A 23,481-nucleotide genomic window follows, 5' to 3' on the forward strand; every position below is an offset into this window, starting at 1 on the left:
TTCAAGTGTTAACGCCTATGGGTGGTATTCCACCTATGCAATTTCTTTGTCCAATGTGTGTTGCGTCTCACATTTTGATTAATGACAGAGTGAGACGCAATGACATTGAACCAAGAAATTGGATAGGTGGAATACCACCCTAAGATGGAAATATTTTTGCTACCACGTGATAAATTTATATACTGCTTTTCACATCACCTATGAGGAAATTATTATGGTACAAATAAATAAATAAATTTAATTAATGGTAATTAAATTAAATAATTTAACCTAAGAAGTATGCAAAAAGAGGAAAAAAGTGATCCCTCCTAGTAGGGAAAAAAAGTGCTACTTTGATCCTTCCTAGTGGTGAAGAACAACAAGGGGTTCTAAAAAAAAATCGAGTCCACATTAAGCTCGACCACGTATTAGTCCACTCATAGAACTATCCACTATATAACATACAACTTAAATGTGGACTCGATCCTAACTTGATGTCGAGTACAAAATTTGTAGACAAGAGTTTATATTTCAACCCTCCCCATTTTATCGATATCGATAAGAAACGCAAGCGTGTAGCGTACTACGCTATTTAAATTGCTTATGTTGGTACTATGGTTCTTTGACAGTTCTTTGTCGTACATTTTGGTAATGATTTGCGAAACAAAGGGATTCCACTCGCTAGTATGGAAGTCCCGTCTCTTAAAACGTAGTGATTATATGCTCTTTGGTTTTTATTTTCGTCCATCTGGACAGGCTATATCTTTAAGGGCTCCTCTACACGATGGCCCAGCGTAGGCCAGTCTAAGGGACGCAGCTATGCGGTGGAATGAGATAGCAATATCACTTGCTCCGTCTAACGCATAAATGCGTCCCTAGGGCTGGCCTATGCTGGGGCATCGCGTAGAGGATACTGCCTTGTCATAAGTAGGGAACAGGGGGCCTACCGCGAAAACCTAAATTCGCAAATTGTTGAGATCTTTCTCTTTTACTTTCACTAAGACGTAATTAGATTGACAAAGAAAAATGCCGGCAATTGGCGAACTTCGATTTTCGCGGTTACAGCCCTGATTTGACTAGTAGTCAAATACCCTATTTAGGGCTGCCAGATCGTATAATTCGATGCGAATTTCGTATAAGTAATTGGACTGTTTATCGTATCTATTCTGTACAGGTAGTCATTCGGTATAATTGGATACGAAAAAACACGTATGGTTATTTCGTATTTTTATTTCAACACGGGATTAACAGAGACGGATTTCACGGATTGCCAACTTGATAATACGATACGGTGACGGTTTGAGCGGTTTTTCCCTTTAGGTTCTGACCATTTGATGGGTTTTGGTGTTTCATATGATGAGTGTTTGTTAATATTGAGAGGTTTTATTTTACTTTTTGGGCTGTGTTTTGGCGTTACTTATTAAGAGATTTTAGTTATTACTTTACTAAATACAAGTCGGTTTTTGAAGTAAGTAATAATAAAAATGCATATTATAATCGTTTTCGTATAATGCAATCGGATTTCGTATAATTTTTGACGTTGGACTGTATAATCAAGATTTATGTACTGGCAGCCCTGACCCTATTGCTCAATGTGTACCGCACCCTCATGTATCCTGGGATTTTTATGTTTATATAAAAATAAAATAAATGAATTCTTATTTCTAAATGTAAATAAATAATGAATAAAAGTTAAGTTTGTTTTTATTACTCCATTCTGCCTACATTCATACTCAACCTACATTCATATTCATTTTCCATTCAAAAAATCAAATATTTGAATGATTTTAAAATTTGCTCGAATAGTTCCGACGTATCACTTGTCAAAAAAAAGTTAGCAAACTTATTTTTCTTTGAGGGCCGAAGTTTAAAAATATGATTAATATGAAATGTTTTCACACATCGTAGGGTTATATCACAAAAGTTTGGCTTACTTTTATTAAGTAGGGTATTTTAGCGGTAAGTAAAGCACAATTACACCATCTACGTTGAATGGTTACACGCACGTGCTTTGCGCCGGCAAGTTGCTGAGAAATCTCCCGAAACTTTTCTTCCAGGATTTAGGCTGATGATGGAGGATAAATCGAACTATTCTACGAGCCAGTTGAAACTTTGCTCGTACAGGTATTTGCAGAAACTTGCTAAATCCATGAAACTGCCGTCCAACGTGAAAGTGAGTATTTTTATTATTCTCTTCTTTACTGTGTGTGAAAAATCTATCTTTCCATTTAATTTTCTCTCTGAACAGTGAAAAGTAAGTTACTAATCAAAACCTGGTGTATTACTAACAGCTATCAATGTAACCAAAGACTTATCAATAAGTACTATTAATTTATTGGCTATCTTTAGTTTGTCTCTTTACTATCCTATCCTATCCAGCCGCGTACTTTATTTATTTTACATTCAGTCATAGAAAAGATAATAAATGTCTTGTAGAAAAAAAATGTTTTCATATGGATGATAATTATTATGTTATTATTTATCTGTAACTTTCAACAGAATTTACTATGAACTGAATACATGGGTTCCTACTACCCACCATAATTATATTTAACTAATAAAACTATACATTCTTGATTTCTGCCAAAAGTTACATATATATACTTATTAAAAATGCAAATAAATAGAATTCATCCTTTTATTATTCAATTTACATTGTTATTTATGAAAAATTGTTTGTATCTATTTTCAGAAAGTGTATTTAGTGGAAATGATAAATGCCAAGAAGTGTTCCCCAGAATCAGAGGTGCAGCGGATCATTCGCAGAGTGAAGCTGGAGCGGAAACACCTCACACAAGTCAAGAAGAGGAGCAAGCAGGCTGTAATATCTGTAATATTTTTTTTTAGGCTGGCAACTCATTTGGTTGTTAAAAAAAATTCTTACAAAAAGAAGGCATGGAAAATCAAATAAGTTGTCAGGCTTATTAGTTATTTATAGATTCTATTAAGATATTTGTATCATAGACATTTATGTATGTTTCTATGCTTGACAGAATGTATAGTTTGGTGTAACATAACTGATGTATATTATATGCCCTTTTTAGGGTTCCGTGGCCAAATAGCAAAAAACGGAACCCTTATAGATTCGTCATGTCCATCTGTCTGTCCGATTCTGTCACAGCCACTTTTTTTCCGAAACTATAAAAGCTATACTGTTCAAACTTGGTAAGTAGATGTATCCTATGAGCCGCATTATGATGTTTACACAAAAATAGAAAAAAAACAATAAATTTTGGGGGTTCCCCATACTTAGAACTGAAACTCAAAAAATCTTTTTTCATCAAACCCATACGTGTGGGGTATCTATGGACAGGTCTTTAAAAATGATATTGAGGTTTCTAATATCATTTTTTTTCTAAACTGAATAGTTTGCGCGAGAGACACTTCCAAAGTGGTAAAAAGTGTTGTGTCCCCCCCCCCCCCCCCCCCCCCCCCCCCCCCCCCCCCCCCCCCCCGTAACTTCTAAAATAACAGAATGAAAATCTAAAAAAATATATGATATACATTGCCATGCAAACTTCCACCGAAAATTGGTTCGAACGAGATCTAGTAAGTAGTTTTTTTTTAATACGTCATAAAAATTAAAAAAAAAAAATTTTTTCATCAAACCCATACGTGTGGGGTATCTAGGGATAGGTCTTCAAAAATGATATTTAGGTTTCTAATATATTTTTTTTCTAAACTGAATAGTTTGCGCGAGAGACACTTCCAAAGTGAAAAAATGTGTGTAACTTCTAAAATAACAGAATGAAAAATCTAAAAAAATATCATATACATTACCATGCAAACTTCCAACGAAAATTGGTTTGAACGAGATCTAGTAAGTAGTTTTTTTAATAAGTCATAAAATAAAAATAAAATTTTTTTTATCAAACCCATACGTGTGGGGTATCTACGGATAGGTCTTCAAAAATGATATTGAGGTTTCTAATATCATTTTTTTTCTAAACTGAATAGTTTGCGCGAGAGACACTTCCAAAGTGGTAAAATGAGTGTCCTAAGTGGTAAAATGTTGAACGAGATCTAGTAAGTAGATTTTTTTTAATACGTCATAAATGGTACGGAACCCTACATGCGCGAGTCCGACTCGCACTTGGCCGCTTTTATTTATTGGCATACCTTGCCACTTTTGTTAACTCAGTAACGAAAGTGAATTTGAAAATTCAAATTCTCTTTGCCTCAGTACGAGTATTGTCTTTTAACATAAATAAATTAAAATATCAGCAATTCAAATACTAATAGATTGAATTTATAAAAATACTGTCTCAAGAATCTCAATACAATTAAAATTGTTCTTACTTTCTCTTAAATTTAATAAACTTAAATTGAAACCCACTTAGCCTGACATTTCTAAAAAGCTATCTTATTGGTTTGTTGTCTTTTTTTCTACTTAAACTAGAAAATATTTTCTATCTCCATCTATACACAGTTGCGTGCCTTATCATCATAGCAGACAGCGCCAGTTATGAAACTTGAAGGTATCAAACATAGAAACATTGGCTATAGGTAGATGGCACTGTATAGTGTTCTAGGTTTTGTGGTAACTGGACCGAAGATATAGGTATATAAAATTCTGTATAAGATAAATAAAAAAATAACATTGCCTGTTTGAATAAATGGCGATATACCTTTGGCCTATATTAAGTAGATGGCGACACCATTTGATATTTAACACATATGAAAATACATATTTCTAAACAAAACCTCTTAGAATGACATTTGACCCACAGAGTTTTAGTCCTGTGTCGAAAGATCAGTAAATTTAATTTGACAATACGCCTCTATACTCAATTAGGCGGGTCTACACAGAGCGAGCAGCCTCGCGAGGAAATTTCCTCGCGCGGCACACAACGGGCCTCACGCGGCCGCGTGCTCGTGTAACTTTTGCCTCAGCCGAGCCAATTTGATGGCAAGATGGCGTCTCTCAGTCAGCTGTTCAAAATGCTGTTATACATATTCACTGCCGTGGCTCGTGTATGTTTTACTTTGCTTTTCAAATCAATTCAAAAGAAAAAAAAGGAAACGAACAAGTTGCAGGATATTTTGGATGCAACAAATCGGCTCTCTTGAGGTTAAAAAATGTATTTAAAAAAGGGGTGATGCGACTTGTTATGTTCACAATTACACGTAAAACTTAAATGGCTAAACACAAATTGAAGAAAGATATCAAGTATCTAGCATCCCATATCATGTATTTGCTACCTACGTAAAAGGATTTTAATTTGCAAAATTGGTATTTATTATTTTTTTCCAATTTGATGTACGGAACAAAATAACCACGCGCACCAAACAAACACGTCCGAACCAGCGCGCGGCAAACGACAGGCCTTTGAGCATAGCATGCCGAAAAACCGACACTCGGCCACTCGCGAGAGCGGCTCGGCCAAGGTCGCGCTCGCCCGAGGAAAACGTGCGCTCTGCCTCGGCCGACGCACGTCTACACTGGCCGTTTTGTGCGCAAGGAAATTGCCTCGCGCGTATGCTCGCTCTGTGTGGACCCGCTTATTCTTTTTGACTAGGCTCTCCAATGTTAGCATTTGACAACCTAGATGTATTTTTGAATAGCTTCGTCTATGAATTTGTATGTAATATTTACGTAGCTTTTGAATTCCAGGTGGAATCATCAAGCAGCGGGTCAGTGTCTCCCGCAATAAGTGACACACCGAAACGCCCACCGTGCATGCTGCGGTGTTCAGAGCTGAGGCATCAGATGATGCGGTCGCAGAACAGCATAAATAGGTAATTATATCTAGTGTCAGGTAACTCCAGGTAGCAGGAAATCAGTGTCTCCTACCACGATCGATAGGATACTCCAACTGTTCATGTTCCGGTGCACGAAGCTACGGCATCAGATAATGCGGCCGAACAGATTAGTCAGATAATCCTGGATTTATTCAGATAATTCCAGGTAGCAGTAAACCAGCGTCTCCTCTCATAGGCGACATGAAACCAGAGGCGGCGTTAGGCGTGGGCGACGTGGGCCACCGCCTATGGCCTCGCGGCCCGAGAGGCCTCGCCCCTCAAATAAGTACCTATATCTCGGACACACCATAAAAATGTTCGTTATTTCTCGCGGCACCAGAGGGCCTCGCTAAAAGTACCTTGCCCACATAAAATTTGGTCTTGCCCCGCCACTGCATGATGCGTACGCCGTTCATGCTGCGGTGCTCGGAGCTCCAGCATAATATGACACAGTCAGGTAACTTCAGACATAGCCAGGTAAACAAGTAGCAGTGGATAAATCTTCCGCCATAAGCGACACGAAACGCCGGCCGTCTATGCTGCGGTGCACGGAGCTGTGGCATCAGATGATGCGGTCAAGGCTCGGAAACCGGTTAAATTTCCAAACCGTTTTCATGTACGAGTACTTGGCGCAAAACCTTTTAATTTCGGTTTCGCTCGTAAAACCGTTACATCTTACCCGGTTTTTGTGAGTACAGTTTTTGTCAAATTAACCGGTTTAGAGCAATATAAACCGGTTTCTTCCTGTCTGTGTCTAGGTTTACGTGGCACACCACCAGACCAGCCGGCCGTTTCGTCGCCCGTCAAATAAACCCGTTTTTAGGTAACCAAACTCTACTAAAAGCCTTATACTCTTTTGATTTATACTGTTTCTTAAACAACTTGTAGTGTTTTTAGAACTATAGGAAATAGGTATTTCAAGTACCAACTTATTCGCCATACCTATACTTACAGCACCTCACACCCCGCGAGCGACCGCGTCCTCCGCAGCTGCAACGTCAAACTCAAGCCCTTCATGAACAAGTTCGTCGAAGTCAACCAACGCCACGGCGACATGGTGGACCAAGCCACCCAGATGAACGTGCGGGTCATTAAGAAGTACAAACCCAACATACTGTCCAATAAGGAGAGACAGATTGTGCCGGTTACACAAATGGTAAGTGTTTTTTTTTACAATTTGCTTATAGCAAAAAAGAGAGGTATTATATCTAGATGGTCTAGATGTTGGTATTGCAGAGATTTGTGTATACAATATGTCATTTACAACTTGCTTTTCGCCAAAGAAGTTTGAGCCTGTGCCATTTTTTTTTTCAAATACTTATTTTGAAGACAGTATAAACACAAATATCAATTCTAAATTCACGTGTCCATTATTCTCCAGGGCTCATCACAAATCCTCGTAAAGCGTCAGAGGCTGCTGAGCGGCATCTTCCCCATCGGCAAGGAGCTGGTGCCCGTGCGGGGAGTGGGGGTCCGCAACAGCGAGGGCAAGATGGCCGCGCTCACCGCCTTCATACACAAGCCGCAGGGCGCCGACACCAACTATACCCGGTAACAGTCTTACTAGGGAGAGTGGGGCTCTACACCAGGAGAAGCGCCTATTGATTTTCTACGTGACGTCACTGTCAGACGCAATTGAGAAGATGGAGGTAAACATTACACAGCCATTGCTACGAAGAAGTGCCGAAAGTAGCTTTTGAAAACTATTATGCTACATACATCACGCATGACGGCAGTAACATCCGTTTAAAACAAATTTGTTGAACATTAGTATATCGCGCACTACGACGTTTACCTTACCATTGGTTCTAGTCCTACATCTCTGACCCAAGAAGATACCGAGACAAGAAACTCGGTGTGCCAATGGGCCAGTATTAACCATTTCGACACCAACGACGGATATATCCGCACCGAACCGCCAACGACGGATTAATGTGTCACAGACCACAGATTAACATAGACCTCCGTGCATATGTATAAAATTCAATTTCAGAAATAGAAATAGAAATATATTTATTTGCCATTAAATGTGGTACAAAAAGGTGGTACATTATTTTTATTTGAGCCATACACATTTAGACTTTAAAAAGCCATGCAAATTGTTTTATACAAAATTTAAGATTAATTGACATAATTATTTTAATCAAAACATGCATTATTAAACTTTCAGTTACGAAACTTCGGTGAAATGGCGTCTGAATGACAGCTTTTGTGTTTGACACAGCGTCGAAAAGGCTAAACTATTAAAGGATCATTTTATTGTATTGTTTTAGCACGCGAAGTAACAACAGCTTGAAACGCAACATCGAGCTGACGCTGCAGGATATCATCAACGGGAACGTAGAACAAGCTACCAGCCTCAACTACCCTAACACCAGTGGTAACTTATCTTACCTTCAATTTTGTCTAGAACCTATACATTGTATCTTTAAACAAAATCTACCCTTAAATAGCTCCGTAAGCCAGTTGAGGGTAGATGAAAACATTACATGATCAAATAATGATCAAAGGAATTGTACATTACATGTAACGAAAATGTACAAATTGTTTGTTTACTTTTATTTAAATACCTAAACATACAGAGTGTAAAACACACTTCAGAGATGTACAGCTTTTTCGAACAATGCTTTCAGTTGACTGGTTTAATTTAAACTTGCGGTTTCCTCATGTTACTCCGTGTATATAGGCAGTAACGCAGCTAAAAAGTCAATATTGACAGTTATGAATTGACCATTAAATTTATAAAGCTAAGACCTACCGTTTAAATGATAGCCTTAGTGTAATTTAAAGTAAATTCGCGATTTTTATCTGTATGTAGTAAAAATAAAGAACTTGTGTGCAGAAAACGCAAAAAAGGAATATTTTTCGAAAAAAAATTGCTCATTTGGCCGAAACTCATATAATCGTAAGATGTTTTGCTCTTTTGTCGAGTTTCATTGGCCCACGGAGTATATAAGGGTCAATTCATAATGACTTCTTAGCTGTGTTGGACTATAAGTATTTTCTATATTTATTTGTAGGAGTGCAAGATGTGGCAAACATCACAGAAGTGACCCCGGAGACTACAAGCTCTGTATACTACCACAAGAAGATACGCGCAGAGCAAGTCAGAGAGCGGCGGAGCACTTTAAATACTAGGTCAGTCATCTTATCATCCCAGAGCATCGGCATGATCAAGAGCGTCGCCAGCTGATTTAGTGCAAAACGCCTTGTGGCATAGTCACATTTTTTGTTTAGAACCTTTATTGTTCTAAACAACCTTATTGATAGCAGTCAAAAAATGACAAGTAATACTTTGCAAAAACTAGGTTTTTAAAAAAAAAGAAAAATTTATTTTAATGCCAGTTTTACTAAAAACATTTTCTTTATATGAACAAACAAAATTATATATATTTATTGAAATTCACAAAAAGCTTACTTAAATTCATACAACATTTTTTCCTTCTTTTGGCCTTAGAAATGCGTGGTTAAAATCTTTCAAGTTCCTCATGTTACACCGTGTATATCTGTCACATGCCATAACTTGCGCAGCGGCAAAAGCATGACCAGAAACATACAACGACCTAGCGATAATGGTAAACTACTCGCTCACTTTTGGTCGATCAGGTTTGGTTTGAGGATCAAATGTCTGTATGGGACCTTGCCTTAAAGAAATACAAAAGTCACAAATGATAGTCAAAGTCTGACAATCGCACTTTACTGACGAAACACTCCTAACAAAATGGCAATACATGGTGACGTCACGATGAAACGTCACTGTTGCTTAGAAGCCATTTCGATGCATGGAAAACAAGGAAATTGCGATTTTTTCAGTTAAATATTACGTTTATGTATATTGTTGCTATAAGTGTCCCATTTATTGTGATAAATTGCTCATTATATTTAACTAGATTTAGTTATAAAATCCAACAAATGTCAACAACCCTATTCGCTAGGGATTTTACTGTATCCCTAATCTTTCACAGATGTGAGCTGCCTCGCATCAACGAGGCATTCGGCCAGTTCCGAAGCAACCACATCCGGCATGACGTCACGCAGCCGCTGTATGTGCAGGTCAGCGAGGAGTCCGAGCGGAGTGAGTACTTCTTGTTGAGTTTAAGGTAGTTGCCTCGCGAGGCATCCAGCCTGTTCCAAAGCAACAACATCCGGCATGATGTTACGCAGCCGGTGTACGTGCAGGTCAGCGAGGAGTCCGAGCGGAGTGAGTTCTTCCTGTTGAGTTTATGGTACTTGCCTCGCGCGGCATCCGAGCTGTTCCAAGGCAACAACATCCGACATGACGTTATGTGGCTGACGTGCTGAGGCATAAGTTACACGAGCACGCGGCCGCGCGAGGAAATTTCCTCGTGTGGCTACTCGCTCTGTGTGGACGCGCCTGTTGCCTTGTTTTGCACTTTTCAGACTACCATGTTTTCCAAAATGTTATGAAATATTATCTCATTAGTATAAGAATTTTATTCTATTTACAGTACTGAACTACCCCCAATACGCCAAACGCAACACAAGTCTTCTGGAAACGGTGTACAACTTCAAGAGCCACTTTTTAACCAACCAGCCACTTCTGCAGCTGGCGACCACCACCAACACCACATGTGTGTACTCCACACCCACAGTGGCCACCGCGTAAGTATAGCTAACATGGTCATTTGCATTATAACTACTATTAAAATCGGGGTTATTACCATGTATATAGTAGGTGCTCGGTAGTCTTGTAATCTGCTCTATAATCCGACAGTTTATTGAGCCGGACATCGGTTGCATCATTCGGTAGTACCACGCGTTTGTTTTCGTGCTTATTTCCCATACATACGCACTAATCCAGCAGTTCTAACAATCCGGCAAATAGGAAAAAATCGGGTGTCGGATTACCGAGCGCCTACTATATTTGTTTTTGTGAGTTTCCATTATTTAAACACAGTTCATCACAGTTGCACATGCCGTCTCCTTGGAGTAACTGACATGCTAATAGAGGGCCTACCGCGAACCACGTTCGACGTGTTGCGTCTCTGTAACACTTGTAAATTCGTACGTAAGTGTGATAGGGAGGCACCACGTCGAACGTGGACGAGGTACGCTCTCGGGGAGGAGTAAATTAATAATCGACACGGAAACACGAAGGCGCGGCCACAACGCCTCGTGCGAGGCATATCTGCATAGACAGAGCTGCTTTGCGCAGCAATTGCCTCGCGAGGCTTTTTGTTCTCTATATATACCTGAACTATGTTGAAACTGCATACGTTACCGAACAGAATTAAGCTGGTATTAATTTTCTTCTTCCTCTATGTTTATTTTTATCATATTTGTTGTTATTTAATATTTTGTGTTACTACTGGTTACCGCTTAGTTGCACCAATGAAATGTCCCTATTGATATACATTTTTAAACTGCAATATTAAGCTTCCAAGGGCTCTTTTTCTTCCATACTAATTATAATTGCACTTTTAACCCTACATGCTGAATTTTGAACATTTTGGACGCCTTCAACACTGATAAAAAAAACTTTCACCACACCAGCTGGTAAATGCCATCTTGATTGTTCTAAAACTGATGAGAAAGGTGCATTTTATCCACTTGTGTGGCAAAGTAATCAAATGTAAATTTTAGTTGTTTTCTTATATTGGCTGTAGAATTGACTTTTTAAATGATGATTTTGAATGATAAATATTTAATAACATTCATTTTGAATTGATTTGGGTTGATTTTGTTTGATATTATACAGTTAGTATTTTCCTTGCGTTGTAGTGGTGAAAAATTTTGCTAACCCTAATTTATTTCACCCTCGTGCCTTGAAACCTTCGCAACGCTCAAGATTCCAAAACTGAACTACTCGCTACACTCGTGGTTCAGTTTTAGAATCTTTCACTTGCTCGGGTATCAATTTTAGTACGATAGTAACAATTTAGCCCCCTTGTAAAACAAATAACTTTTGTTACGTAGCAAACATTTCAACTAAATACGAATTTAATACAGGCCCTTGAGATTGGCATGACACCTATTACTTGTATGGCGTTCAAAATGTTACGCAATTTTCCACCCTATTCCCTGTGTGCTATGGGTTGTGTTCGCTTGTCTGCTTGCATGTCGGCTTGCAGGGCACCTCAGAGGCCTGCGACGACATACACGGAACCACAAATGGCATGTAAGTAACGCTTATGTTGCACTGAGCCTACCGCAAATAACGAAATTCGAAATTTTGTTATATGCCTCTCTATCGTACCCATATTGGTGCAATAGAGAGGCAGATAACAAAATCTCTATTTGGTCTTGTAAACCTACACTCGTATATTTATAAGCTGGAGTAATTAGCTCTTCTCGAAGGATCACAGACAGTGGGATTCATCAAAAAAGGATTGTAGGTACAGTTATGTCTAAAAATATCGATACGAAAAAAGTGTCGAAAATATGGATACACTACCTTAATTTAAGGGCAATAAAGTCGTGTATACATATTTTTGGCACTATTTTCGTACCGATATTTTATGACGTGACCGTACAGGCTTTTATTGCTTCTACATAGCGTATGTTGCTATTGGAGTTGCGTAGGCTTTGGTAGCAACGTAAGCCCTAAGAATATGAAAACCTAGAAACCGACTTCAATAAAGCCTGATCAAATGTGAAGCCGAAATACAACTCCATCTCTTTCACTGTTAAACATTTTATAAAGATCAAATTTTGCTGATTCTATTTTTCATTGCATCAGTCAACTTCAGCTATATAAAATACGACTGCACTATGCGCTTTAACTAACCCTTTAACCGCCAAAGACGGCAAAAGACGTGCACGTTTAGAGGAGAGTGGGGGAATCAGTACACTTAACTTCATACGCTCTAAAAAGATATAAAAATGTCACAGACCGAAGCAATTAACGCTAACCGTTAGTTTAGTTTTTTTATGGTAGAGGAGGCAAACGAGCAGGCGGATCACCTGATGGCAAGCGATTATCGCCGCCCATGGACACCTGCAACACCAGAGTAGGAGAGGAGGAGGTTATTAGATTGTAATAAAATCATAATATTAAATAAACGTTATCATACTTAATTTTAAACATTGCCGTTCCAATTTACCCCAAATCGTATGGAGTAATTTTAAACAGTCTGCGGGGGAAATGGAAACACTGAAGATTTTCAATCTAGTATAACTTTTCAATTTTCTTTTTTAACCTCAAGTCATACATACCAATTTGCAATGTAAAAAAAAGGATTTAATAAAAATAGTTCAACTTATTGTGACTCACTTAAGTCACGTAGGCACATGAAGGCCTCTTTATGTTTGTGTTAAACATGTTCAAGATTTTATTGTGCAATTAGAAGTACTATATAATATATAAGAGATATTATCTCACTGTTTCTAATTACCCGCCGTTCCCTATTCCCCCACACTCCCCTACAGTTTAATAGTAATCTTCATGCATTCCAATAAGGATTACGACTCCATGTTCAATATAATAGCGTGGCGTTCAAAGGGTTAAGTGTTAAACCTCGTTTTACGTCGGGAAGGTACCAAATTTAACTCGGTGATAATGGACTGCTTGAGTTTTTATTTCTTACTGTTCTCTTTTTACTGTTACTATGCTCTTAAAAGTGCTAAAGAACGCTATAGAAAATGTATTTAGGTCAGGTCATAAGTTCTGTCTGGTAAGAAAGGTAAAAAAGCTCGACAGCTTACTTAATGCTCAGTTTTGCATAATTCTATGTTATATTCGGAAAAATGTTATAAAAAAACTTGATAAAAATACGCGATCTGTTCAAGGTGATTTTGATCCCCATTTATTTATTTTTCTTTTTACGTGGTTGAAACCTACATAAAACAAAAGCTGGATCTTTCATCTTTCTTAAATTCATGTGTATTGGACTGCCAAAATTGTAACTGTACGTGTTTTACCAAACCTATTCGTTGGATGGCAGTCAAAAATGACGAGCGCTAGAGTCTAGCGCGAGAGTATTTGTTTTTGTGACTGCGTTATTTAGGCATCTTATCAAGGTCATTACCTTTTTATTTGTATGAGATTTTAATTTTAATATTTTAATCATTTTTAAGTGCTATTTATTGCTATTTTAACGGTATACATTATTTTAATGTAATTTTATTATATATCTGCAATAAAGAACTATATTGAAATTGAAAACCGGTGTGACAGAACTTATGACCCGACTAACTACAAAGTATGTCGCTATGTGATGCTATTATTCTAAAATATATTACCTGGCCATCACAGGTTAAAGTCAACTAATCTATCACTGCTTTGGCCTGAACTAGTTACCCATTTCGTTCCTAAACCAACCAATTCATGTTTAAATCTTGTTTCGTTTGAATTTATCGCTTTATCCATAAACATATTTGTGCCTATTGTCATACCTGCTTTTTTTTTTTGAACATCAAATTCCTAAGAATATTTTTTCTCGAGTTACATTGTTTCTTGTTCGCTATGTAATCTTTTATCTTTAAATAATAAACTAACTTGATTTCTATAGACGTAGGTACGATACATTAGATACTATATCCTTACGATGTTACAAAAATATTACTTGAATCTGATATTAAACCTCACCTCACCTGACGAAGCCTGCTTTGCGGATATTTCACATACAAATTGATTAAATTATATTTAAGATTTTGTCTTGGACTCAAAATCTCTGCTATCAAAATCGTAGCCAACCTGGCTTGGTATGACTTGCATGAATAAATCTGAATCGTCAAAGAAATTTATTGCACCATCGCCCACACTGTTAACCTTTTTGACGCCAATGACGGATATATCCGCATCGTAGGTCAAACGCCGAAGACGGATTAATCCGTCACAGACCACAGAGCATCAAAGACCTACGTGCATATGCATTTCAGTTTTGACACTTCGGTGACATGGCGTCCGAGTGACAGCTTTTGTATTTGACACGGTGTTGAAAAGGTTAACTGTAGGGAATGCAATAACCGGGCGTTTTTCATTACCGGTAATTTACCGACGTGAGGTCCCACTAACCGGTTAACCGGTAAATTACCGGTTATACGTTTATGATATAAAAAACATTGATTTTGCATTATTATTGATTGCGTCCTTATTTTCGTCAGTAACCTTTAAAAGTAATCAACAGCACGTTATAGAAACATCGACAAAACAAAATAATGAAAATAAACTTTAAACATTAAACAAGATATATTTACTAATCATATTAATTAAAAAATCAAACATGTATCATTTCAAAGCGAAATGAACTTGTACATTAAATAAGCAACATTAAACTTTTTAAATTCTTTAAAAATCGCAGTAATCAAAGGGTAACAAAAAAGTGACAGTCGTCATTTAAATGTCATACACGGTTGCATTTACACATCTATCAATATAATATTGTTATTAAAGTAACTAAAACCGTAATCAACATTCATTAAAATCTAGTAAATATAAGAAAAAAAAAATTAACAGCAAGATTAGTTTCATATCATTTTAATACTAGTTACTTTAAAATTGCACTTTAAGAGGCCGTTATCGATTTTAGTCGCAAAAATGTCAAATTGATAGATTAAGCGCATGAAATTGTACACCTTTTGTTAACTATTAAAAATAACAAGTACTGGTTTCTATTAGCACGTCTTGTTATCTTTCATTATAATTTTTTTTTTAAACAGACTCACTTAATTATTAATGATTTTTTTTCTGATGGACGTTTAGGTAAACGCGCGAAAAGCAGTGATATTGTCGATCTTATTTGTAAATTTCGTTAAGTTTGGACTGCTAAAAATGGTAATTTTGTATTACACATATCCTGTACTTCAACTTTAATAAACTACATTTTTGTTACTATAAATTTGAAGTAGTGTAAATGAAAGTTAGACGAAATCAATTTTCTCCAGAAATTACTTCAAAACAAGTGACAATTTCTCTGAAAATTGACTTAATTTCAACGTAATTTTGATACTTAAACAATCTACAACATTTGCTGAAACTGTTCTTATACATCATTTTGTATAATTTACTACCATAATTTATATGATTTTTAAAAACTATCCCTTCTCGTCACCTATTACCGGGGACGCACGCTTGCGACCTCATTATTAAAAGGCAAGATGAAAAAACGTGCTAATAGAAACCAATACTTGTTATTTAGATATTACGTAACAAAAGGTGTACAATTCCAACGACTAAATCTTTCAATTTAAAATTTTTGCTCTAAAATCGTTACCGGGCTCTTAAGATAGGAGTTGGAATCCGGAACATGTCATCATCAGATCATTCTGTTAATTATATATAAAATATAGAACGTTGCTTAGACATTCGTGAACGATATCTTGAACACAAGTAACCAGCGGTAGAAAATGTTCTTTCGCATTCCACACTTGTCTGACACTACAGACTAAAACAAAGGACACTGAACATAGTAAGGCGGATCGGGTAGGGGTGGCGAGACGGGAAAGGGCGAGGGATTAGCGACCACTCATTTGTCACAAAACATTGCTTCCTAGTTCCTACACCGACGAGATCATAAGATGCAGAAAAGTAAGTATTTTAAGTGTCTCTTCGTAATCGTAAACCGTAGTAATTGTTTTTTTTTTTTGTAAGTACGAAGACATAGATGGGCTAATTCAACAGGTTGTTACATTTTTATTTGCCTATACAACGTTCGGTAAATTCCCGGTTACGGCTGGAAATTACCGGTATTTTACCGACTGTAATATTGGTCAAATTACCGGGTAACCGGTTAACCGGTTAACCGGTTAGCATTCCCTAGTTAACTGTCCATCGGCTGACCTTATTACAAAAGGCATAAGGTCCACCGATGGACAGTTAAAAATGTTGCTATTTGTAATATAGCTAACATGAATGTGGCGTACGAACGGGACCAATACCACGGCAACATCGATAACTCGCAAATGAACGACTGCCTGAGATTCGCCGAGCAAGATTACGACTTTCGGTGCTACGAAGGTTAGTAAAAAAGTAAAGTTAGATAAGAGCGGCAAACTAAAAAAAATTTAGGCGCAAAGGGTTATCGGTCATCGCCTTTGTCTACTGACAAAGTTGTTTGACAGACTATAACTGATTAATGTATTTAAATCACACATAATTATTATCACAGATTCAGAAAACAGGTGCTCAGAATAAACTTAAAAGAAGATAATAGAATTCAAACCCACGATTCGCTCTTCGCAAATCATTTCACTGAACCACCCGCGTTCCCGCCCTCCATCGCTTTAAGGCCTGTGCACACCGTATGCGTGTGCGTAGACGTACACGTGCGCGTTGTAATATACAGATTCTTATGAAAAACGGCACACCGCTTGCGTGACGTGTGCGTGTACGGCTCCAACATTTTAGCGCACGCGCACATGCTCGTCTACGCACACGCAGCCGGTCTCTGCCCTAGAAGCGTACGAGTATTTATGTTTGTGACATCTTCAACAACAACAATGTTTTACAGACCCGAACAAATCGAGTTCGTCCATTGGAACAATTCAATCTCAGGATCTAGGCGCCAACGTCACCATTTCTGACATGGTCGAAGATGCCTTGGAGCTCATCAGCCAAGACGGAGTGAGTAACTACCTAATAACCTCAAGATATATATACTAGGTACGACTTTGTAGTTAGTCATGTTATGTAAAAGACGTGTATTCTACTTTCCTGATATTTTAAATGAAAAGAATGTGTTTAACTCGAGTGAAAGCACCTATTTGTGACCCGAACTATTTGCCAAAATATTTCGTCAGAACTGGGTGCCTCTGCCTGTAATCCCTTGGTTACTATTGGATTGTACAGTCCACACACGATCCTTACTTGAATCAGGGAACTTAACACTTTCTTTTAATTCCTTCACAGAAGTTAAATTACGTTTCCTCGCGATGTTTTCCTTCAATAAAAAGTAACTGGTAATATCAAATAATACTTTTTACTACATAAATTGGACTACAGAGCGAGCCGACTCAGCCGACTTTTGCATTATTTAACATTATATTTATATTTACATACCTAATAACGGTTATTTTATCAAGGACTACATGGAGCGTATGGGTATGGACGTCAGAATGCAGTGTGTTCTGTGCAACTGGGCTGGACCCAAAATCATACTCGAATACCACATAAGAAAGGTAAGAATTAATGTTATTATTTCTCTTTCTCCTTCCTTGGAGTTTTCTCTTCCTGTGATTTAATTTTGTATACATTACCTGGCCTAAAAAGTACACCAATATCAGTTTCGTTGCTGAGAATTCTTTACGTAGCCATAACATCTTTTTTTTCAAAGACTATAATTTAATTCTGTATCGCTTACAGGAGCATTCCAATGACATCGACAAGCAAGAGAAGCGGGAGTGGAACATCACGTACTCGCTGGGCAGCGTGCACCAGCAGCTGTGGAAGTCTCGGGTCATAGAGCACGAGTCCGCGCTGTACGTGCTCAGCGTCAAGTACGAGCCGCCGGGGTGCTTCCTGGCCACGTTGGCGGTGAGTTGTCTGCATAGGAACATAGACAAGAGAAGCGAGAGTGAAACATCACTAAATTTATGCTCACCTGGGTTATTTTTATCAAAGGCTTAAAAATTCACAGATTATATTGATATCAGTTGCTTTGGTCTGTAGTCTATGGTATATCTTCTTAACCATTCCAATTACCAATCAATTCATATTACAAAAACAAGAAATTGGTCTAAATTTGTAATGATTGAATTTCACATGGAACCGGGACAGGAACTATTGCAGCGCCCTCTTCCTTAGCTTTACAAGTTTTATTTCATACTGTATTGTTTTCAAGACCCTCACCACAGAGCCAGAGCTCACCACCGGCAGCATAACCGTGTTCAACAAGGTGACCGGCGAGCCCCACACCTGGATCGGCGACCTCCAGGAGCTGCCGCCCAGCTTGCCGTACGACTCCCAGCCCGGCTTGCAGCTGGATCTGGCGAGCCTGGACTTGATCCCTAACAGTGCCAACCTGAAGTTGATGAACGGAGAATTAGTCTTGCAATCTCCGACCAAGGTGGTGTTTGGACAGTTAGAGTTAAATGATGTACATATCATTCTTTTTGTCAAGATATCTTAACATACATGTTAAACGATATGGTTCTTTTTTGGTAGAATTTGTACCTAGTGTTTTCATTGTTGGTTTTCATTTGTTTTTTAAATTATATCAAAGAAAATATGAAATAGAGGTGGATTATCAAAGAAATTTTTTACGCCCCATGTAGTTTCGATGATAAACTTTTAGAACGCCATTTGACTTTGATCCTTATTATTTCATTGATATGTGTTAAATTAGTTCAATATTAAAAAGTGGCGCCATCTTTCCGGGCATCGGCTGAAGGTTGTGGCGCCATCGCGCGAAACGATGCGGCCATACCTTTGGTCTTTGATCTATTAGATGGCGCCACTTTTTGATATTTAACAAAATCTCACACATAACAGTAAAAGAATAAGGATCAAAGTCAATTGGCGTTGTAAAAGTTTTAATCATGGGTCGAAAAATGGCAGTAAATTTACTGTGGTTACAAAGTTTTCTGACAATCCATCTCTATTTCAAATTCTCTTTAATTATATTAAAAAAAACTATGTTTGATTTTGGGAGATACTATCCTACCTAGCATACAACTAGATCGGACCAATTTAGACCTGATACCTAACATATGACTTCACATGAGTGCCAACTTGAAGTTGGTGTCTGGACAGATAGAGTTGAATAATATACATATAATATTGTTAGTTAAGATATCTTAACATCTTTATTTAAACTTTGAATGTTTTTTTGATACAAAACAAGGCATGTGATTAGCATGGTAGGTTTTATTTTGTATTTAAGTTGTGTAATAAAACGATGTTAAATTTTGTTACGAAACTTCATGTGGTTTTCGATAAATAGGTAGTTTATCGTCATCCTCAAGAAAAAGGTACTACATTGTCGCTTGCCATAAGGACGCTCTGACAGGTAATTCGTATAAAGATACGAGCAAATTTCGTCCTTATCGTAAGAGACAAATGTGCAAGTGAGTTGAATTCAAATAATGTTGACTAGTATTTTTACTTTGTTCAAGAGTTATATGTGCCTTAAATATGTTAAACAAATGTTCAAGACATACACATAAAATAGGCACGTTTATCAGTAAAATAAGTACCCAAAAGCATATATATATTATGCCTTGAATAGGTATATAAAGTTGTACTCTTTTACAAACTTTTAGCTCTTTATTTTACATCATTACAGTTTTGTGATACTTACTTTAGAATAAAGTCACCTACTTATAGTTTTCATATAGGTGTCTTTAAGTTAAGGTAAAATAAGGTAAGGTAAGGCAGATTATCAATCGTGTTGATTTTTATAGGTCTATATTTTGTTTGATTTGGAGATTTTTTTCAATTACTTTTATATGCACTTTGTTGATTAGTTTTATAACTGTGTATGTTTTGAGTTAGGAAAACTTTTGATTTAAATCGAGCCGAAGATACTGTGTGGTTAATTTGGCCGTAACTTGCTTTTTTTTGTATTGTTGTATTAACCTAAAAATGTTTACTATTTTAGTTTTCAATGTTAGCATAACATTAACTCATTTTAAAATGAGTAGAAACCATTCTTTTTCTTGCTTAATTTAGGAGTCGGTCACCTTCCCATACAAACGGAGTTTCGTTCTCATTTTAAAACTACGCGTTGTATTGTAATGAAACTTTGCACATACAATGACATGTGCCAGCTTATAAAACAAACAAAATAGAGCAAAAACAAGTTTTGTATTAAAAACTTAAATACGCTGTATTTTTTTAATAAACTTCGCATAAACTAATTACAGGACTAGATATACCTTATCATATTGTAAGTACAAAGTTTCAGAGCAAACTAGCTAGTCGTTTTAAAATGAGAGCGAAACTACGTTTGTATGGAGAACCGACTTTCTGCAGACTCTGTGTTATACTCATTATATTTATGCGAAAAAATATATAAGAATAATACAAATGTTAAAAAAATCTCGTATGCAGCTAATCAGTATTCACATATACAAGTCTGTTTTATTTAAAATCGCCATATATGGCATTGTTACAAAAGAAGGAAAGCCACTATGGATTACCCACAACAAATTTTAGTATGACTGTTATATTTTCTAATTGATTTTCCCCAGTACTGTTGCGGCTATGACTAAGTTGTTATTTGAAGAGTTGACCGCAAAATATTCTTTATACGCATGTTTCATTTTTAATTCAGTATTAAAAGCCAAATCATTAAAAAAAATACTGCCGGCTTGTTACCCAACTGGCTACCTAATAACATAATTATTGGGTCCGCGACTATGTCCGCGTGGGATGCGGGCCACAGTTGATTTCCTTCCCTCCAGAGAAAGTTTAAATTAGGTGGATGTGGTGTGGAGTCTAGATCCATTCCAAGAGCCTAGAGTCAGACCAAGACAAGTATTATAATTGTGAAGTGAAGTTCTTGGTCTGACTAATATTTCTACATGCCAGTTTCCACAAAAAAGTTTAGTAGTTCAACCTCAAAAAGTAACAGAAAGCAGAAAACTGTGGAAATCGAAATTGGAAATGTCTTTATGTCTTTATCTGCGTCTGTCACTCGAATACGCAAGAGCGATAGAGAGGCAGATAACAGTTTTCGATGTTGGCGGTAGGTCCCCTGATTTCACTAGGTTAGATTAATCATAGTTGTCATGATCGTTCGTAAATTTTATTATTGCAAAAGGGTAAAATCTATGATGGCCACGTACATGTGGTAATTTTTACGTTCACCGTATCAGTTAGTGACCGCTCGGTACTAAAGTCAGACCAAGTAAAGATACAAGCGATTTTGATAGCCGAGACAGCGAGTGTTATTTTAAACGTCAAACTTCTATGAAATTATGACGTTTATAACACTTGCACCATCTGGGCTAACAAAATCGCTGCCAACTTAGTTTGGTCTGACTCTAATCAGTATTTTAGTAATAAGACATCTTTAGTTCCTTAAGTTTTATGTTGATTTTCATCTCAAAGTCGAATAGTTTCTGATCTCAATTGTTATTTTATAAAAAGTTGATTAAAGAAATGAGTCTTTAAATAATGTTTAATTTACTTAGGGCCTGTTTCACAAGGTCCAATTAGTGTCCTGAATAAGTCAATAAGCTACTTGCCATTTATCTGACGAATAAAGTCATCGTTGGCGTTTCACGATCTTCAAATAAAATTAACTAGTAAAGTGCTAAGTTTTGCATGAAAATTTGTCTGGCAGTTAGCTATTCGATACTTGAACATTGTGAAACAAGCCCTTAATAAATTGTCATAAATTTTGTTTGCCTACTTTTAGTAGTAAAATATAAATGTACAGTCACGTCTGAAAATATCTATACGAAAATTGTGCCAAAAATATGTATACACTACCTTAATATATGGGCAATAAAGTCGTGTATACATATTTTATGCACTTTTTTCGTATCGATATTTTCAATCGTGACCGTGCGTACGGTAAAGCCAACAGGGAGTTAGTTTTAAAGGTGTTCCACCGTAACTTCGAAACTACTGGACCGATTTTAATAAATGAGATGTCAATTAGATTTTAGAGCTAGATGTATGACATAATATTATTAGTTATTCAGAGGATAGTGGACGATCACTTCTCCATACAAATGTAACACAGTCCTCATTTCCCTCCCTAAATACCTAGTGACATGATAGAAAACTATTTTTACACAATTTGATGTATATTAATCATAGCCCAACTAACATGACAGCGTCAAAATAGCCTACATATCACTGTTATAATGCTCTCATTTGAGAATTAAGAGTGTTAAGAATACCTGTAGTAGGTTGGTAGAGGACTCTATACCACCCTTATAACCACGAATCAGGCCCCACTTTTTACAGGTAAAGGTGTCAGGAAGCCTATACAACAGTGTTACTTAAGGGTTAGAAGTACTTAGAAGGGAGTTAATTCACCCTCAGCTATTACTTTAGCCGGTTCTACGTTCTCATAGAATCATTAGCTAACACAATAGCTGTGAGACAACCCTCAGTTAAGAATTTTAAACTTGTTAAACCTATAAGAGAGAGTGGGTTAACGATTTAACGCGTACTAGATATCTAAAACATTCTCAATTAAATATGTGACCGCTTTTTGAGAACTCTTTTTGTACTGTTTTTATGTATTAGCTTCAAAGAAATCCAAAACGATCAAACTTATAAAATAAATGATACAAAGAAAATAAAACTTATCACAGCAACATTTAATGGCGATCTGCTCGCAAGTTTTTATTAGGAAGAAGAAGTTTTATCGTGTGAAAAGTGAAAAAGTGCTGCGCCTGCGATTTTACGGTAAGTGTATACCATGTTTTCCATCTTAATTTTAACGCGCTCCGGATTAATTAAAGATTTAAAGTAAAACTTATGCTTAATAAAATAGACGCCTTAAAGTTTTATCAGCAACTTGTTCTTTTTGTCGGCCATTGGCAAGTAAAGTTACGTGGCATCGATAGAATGATAAAATAAAAATTATTAATGGAGTATTTTGTACATAAATATTGATCAAACAAGTACATTTTTAGGTTACTTTACTAAAACAATGGCGAACTTGCTATTACAGCTTTAGCTCTCCCTTAACGCATCATTTACACTTTTTGAGATACAGCATCTTTAGTCGAGAGTATTGTGCAGTCTTTAGCCTTCAAAAAGGTACTCGGCTAACACAATTAGCATAAGCAAAACTTACGTTAAAGCTTGAAACTTCATAAGAGAGTTATGCAACGCTTTTAGTATCTGGTGTTACGACACACTTGACTAACTCTTTTATGCAACCCATGCCTGCAGCT

General features: G+C 36.9%; 1 protein-coding gene across 2 annotated transcripts in view; it reads left to right on the forward strand.

Moving 5' to 3' along the window:
- Window positions 1–1,768: 1,768 nt before the first annotated feature.
- Window positions 1,769–23,481, forward strand: part of LOC133516451 (uncharacterized) — a 32,694-nt gene continuing 10,981 nt past the window's right edge. Inside the window, exons 1-15 of one of the 2 annotated variants that reach the window (XM_061849405.1) lie at window positions 1,769–1,938; window positions 2,037–2,152; window positions 2,672–2,809; window positions 5,594–5,718; window positions 6,676–6,877; window positions 7,103–7,272; window positions 7,995–8,101; window positions 8,742–8,859; window positions 9,687–9,796; window positions 10,191–10,344; window positions 11,814–11,860; window positions 16,526–16,639; window positions 17,133–17,245; window positions 17,704–17,799; window positions 17,984–18,154. In XM_061849405.1, coding sequence (XP_061705389.1) covers window positions 2,048–2,152; window positions 2,672–2,809; window positions 5,594–5,718; window positions 6,676–6,877; window positions 7,103–7,272; window positions 7,995–8,101; window positions 8,742–8,859; window positions 9,687–9,796; window positions 10,191–10,344; window positions 11,814–11,860; window positions 16,526–16,639; window positions 17,133–17,245; window positions 17,704–17,799; window positions 17,984–18,154 — 1,770 coding nt within the window. In that variant the 5' untranslated portion in view covers window positions 1,769–1,938; window positions 2,037–2,047. Of the gene's footprint in view, window positions 2,153–2,671; window positions 2,810–5,593; window positions 5,719–6,675; window positions 6,878–7,102; window positions 7,273–7,994; window positions 8,102–8,741; window positions 8,860–9,686; window positions 9,797–10,190; window positions 10,345–11,813; window positions 11,861–16,525; window positions 16,640–17,132; window positions 17,246–17,703; window positions 17,800–17,983; window positions 18,155–23,481 lie in introns of both variants that reach the window. The other variant, XM_061849406.1, reaches the window with a different exon arrangement.

The sequence above is a fragment of the Cydia pomonella genome, chromosome 3 (assembly GCF_033807575.1).
Source record: "Cydia pomonella isolate Wapato2018A chromosome 3, ilCydPomo1, whole genome shotgun sequence".
Lineage (NCBI taxonomy): Eukaryota > Metazoa > Arthropoda > Insecta > Lepidoptera > Tortricidae > Cydia > Cydia pomonella.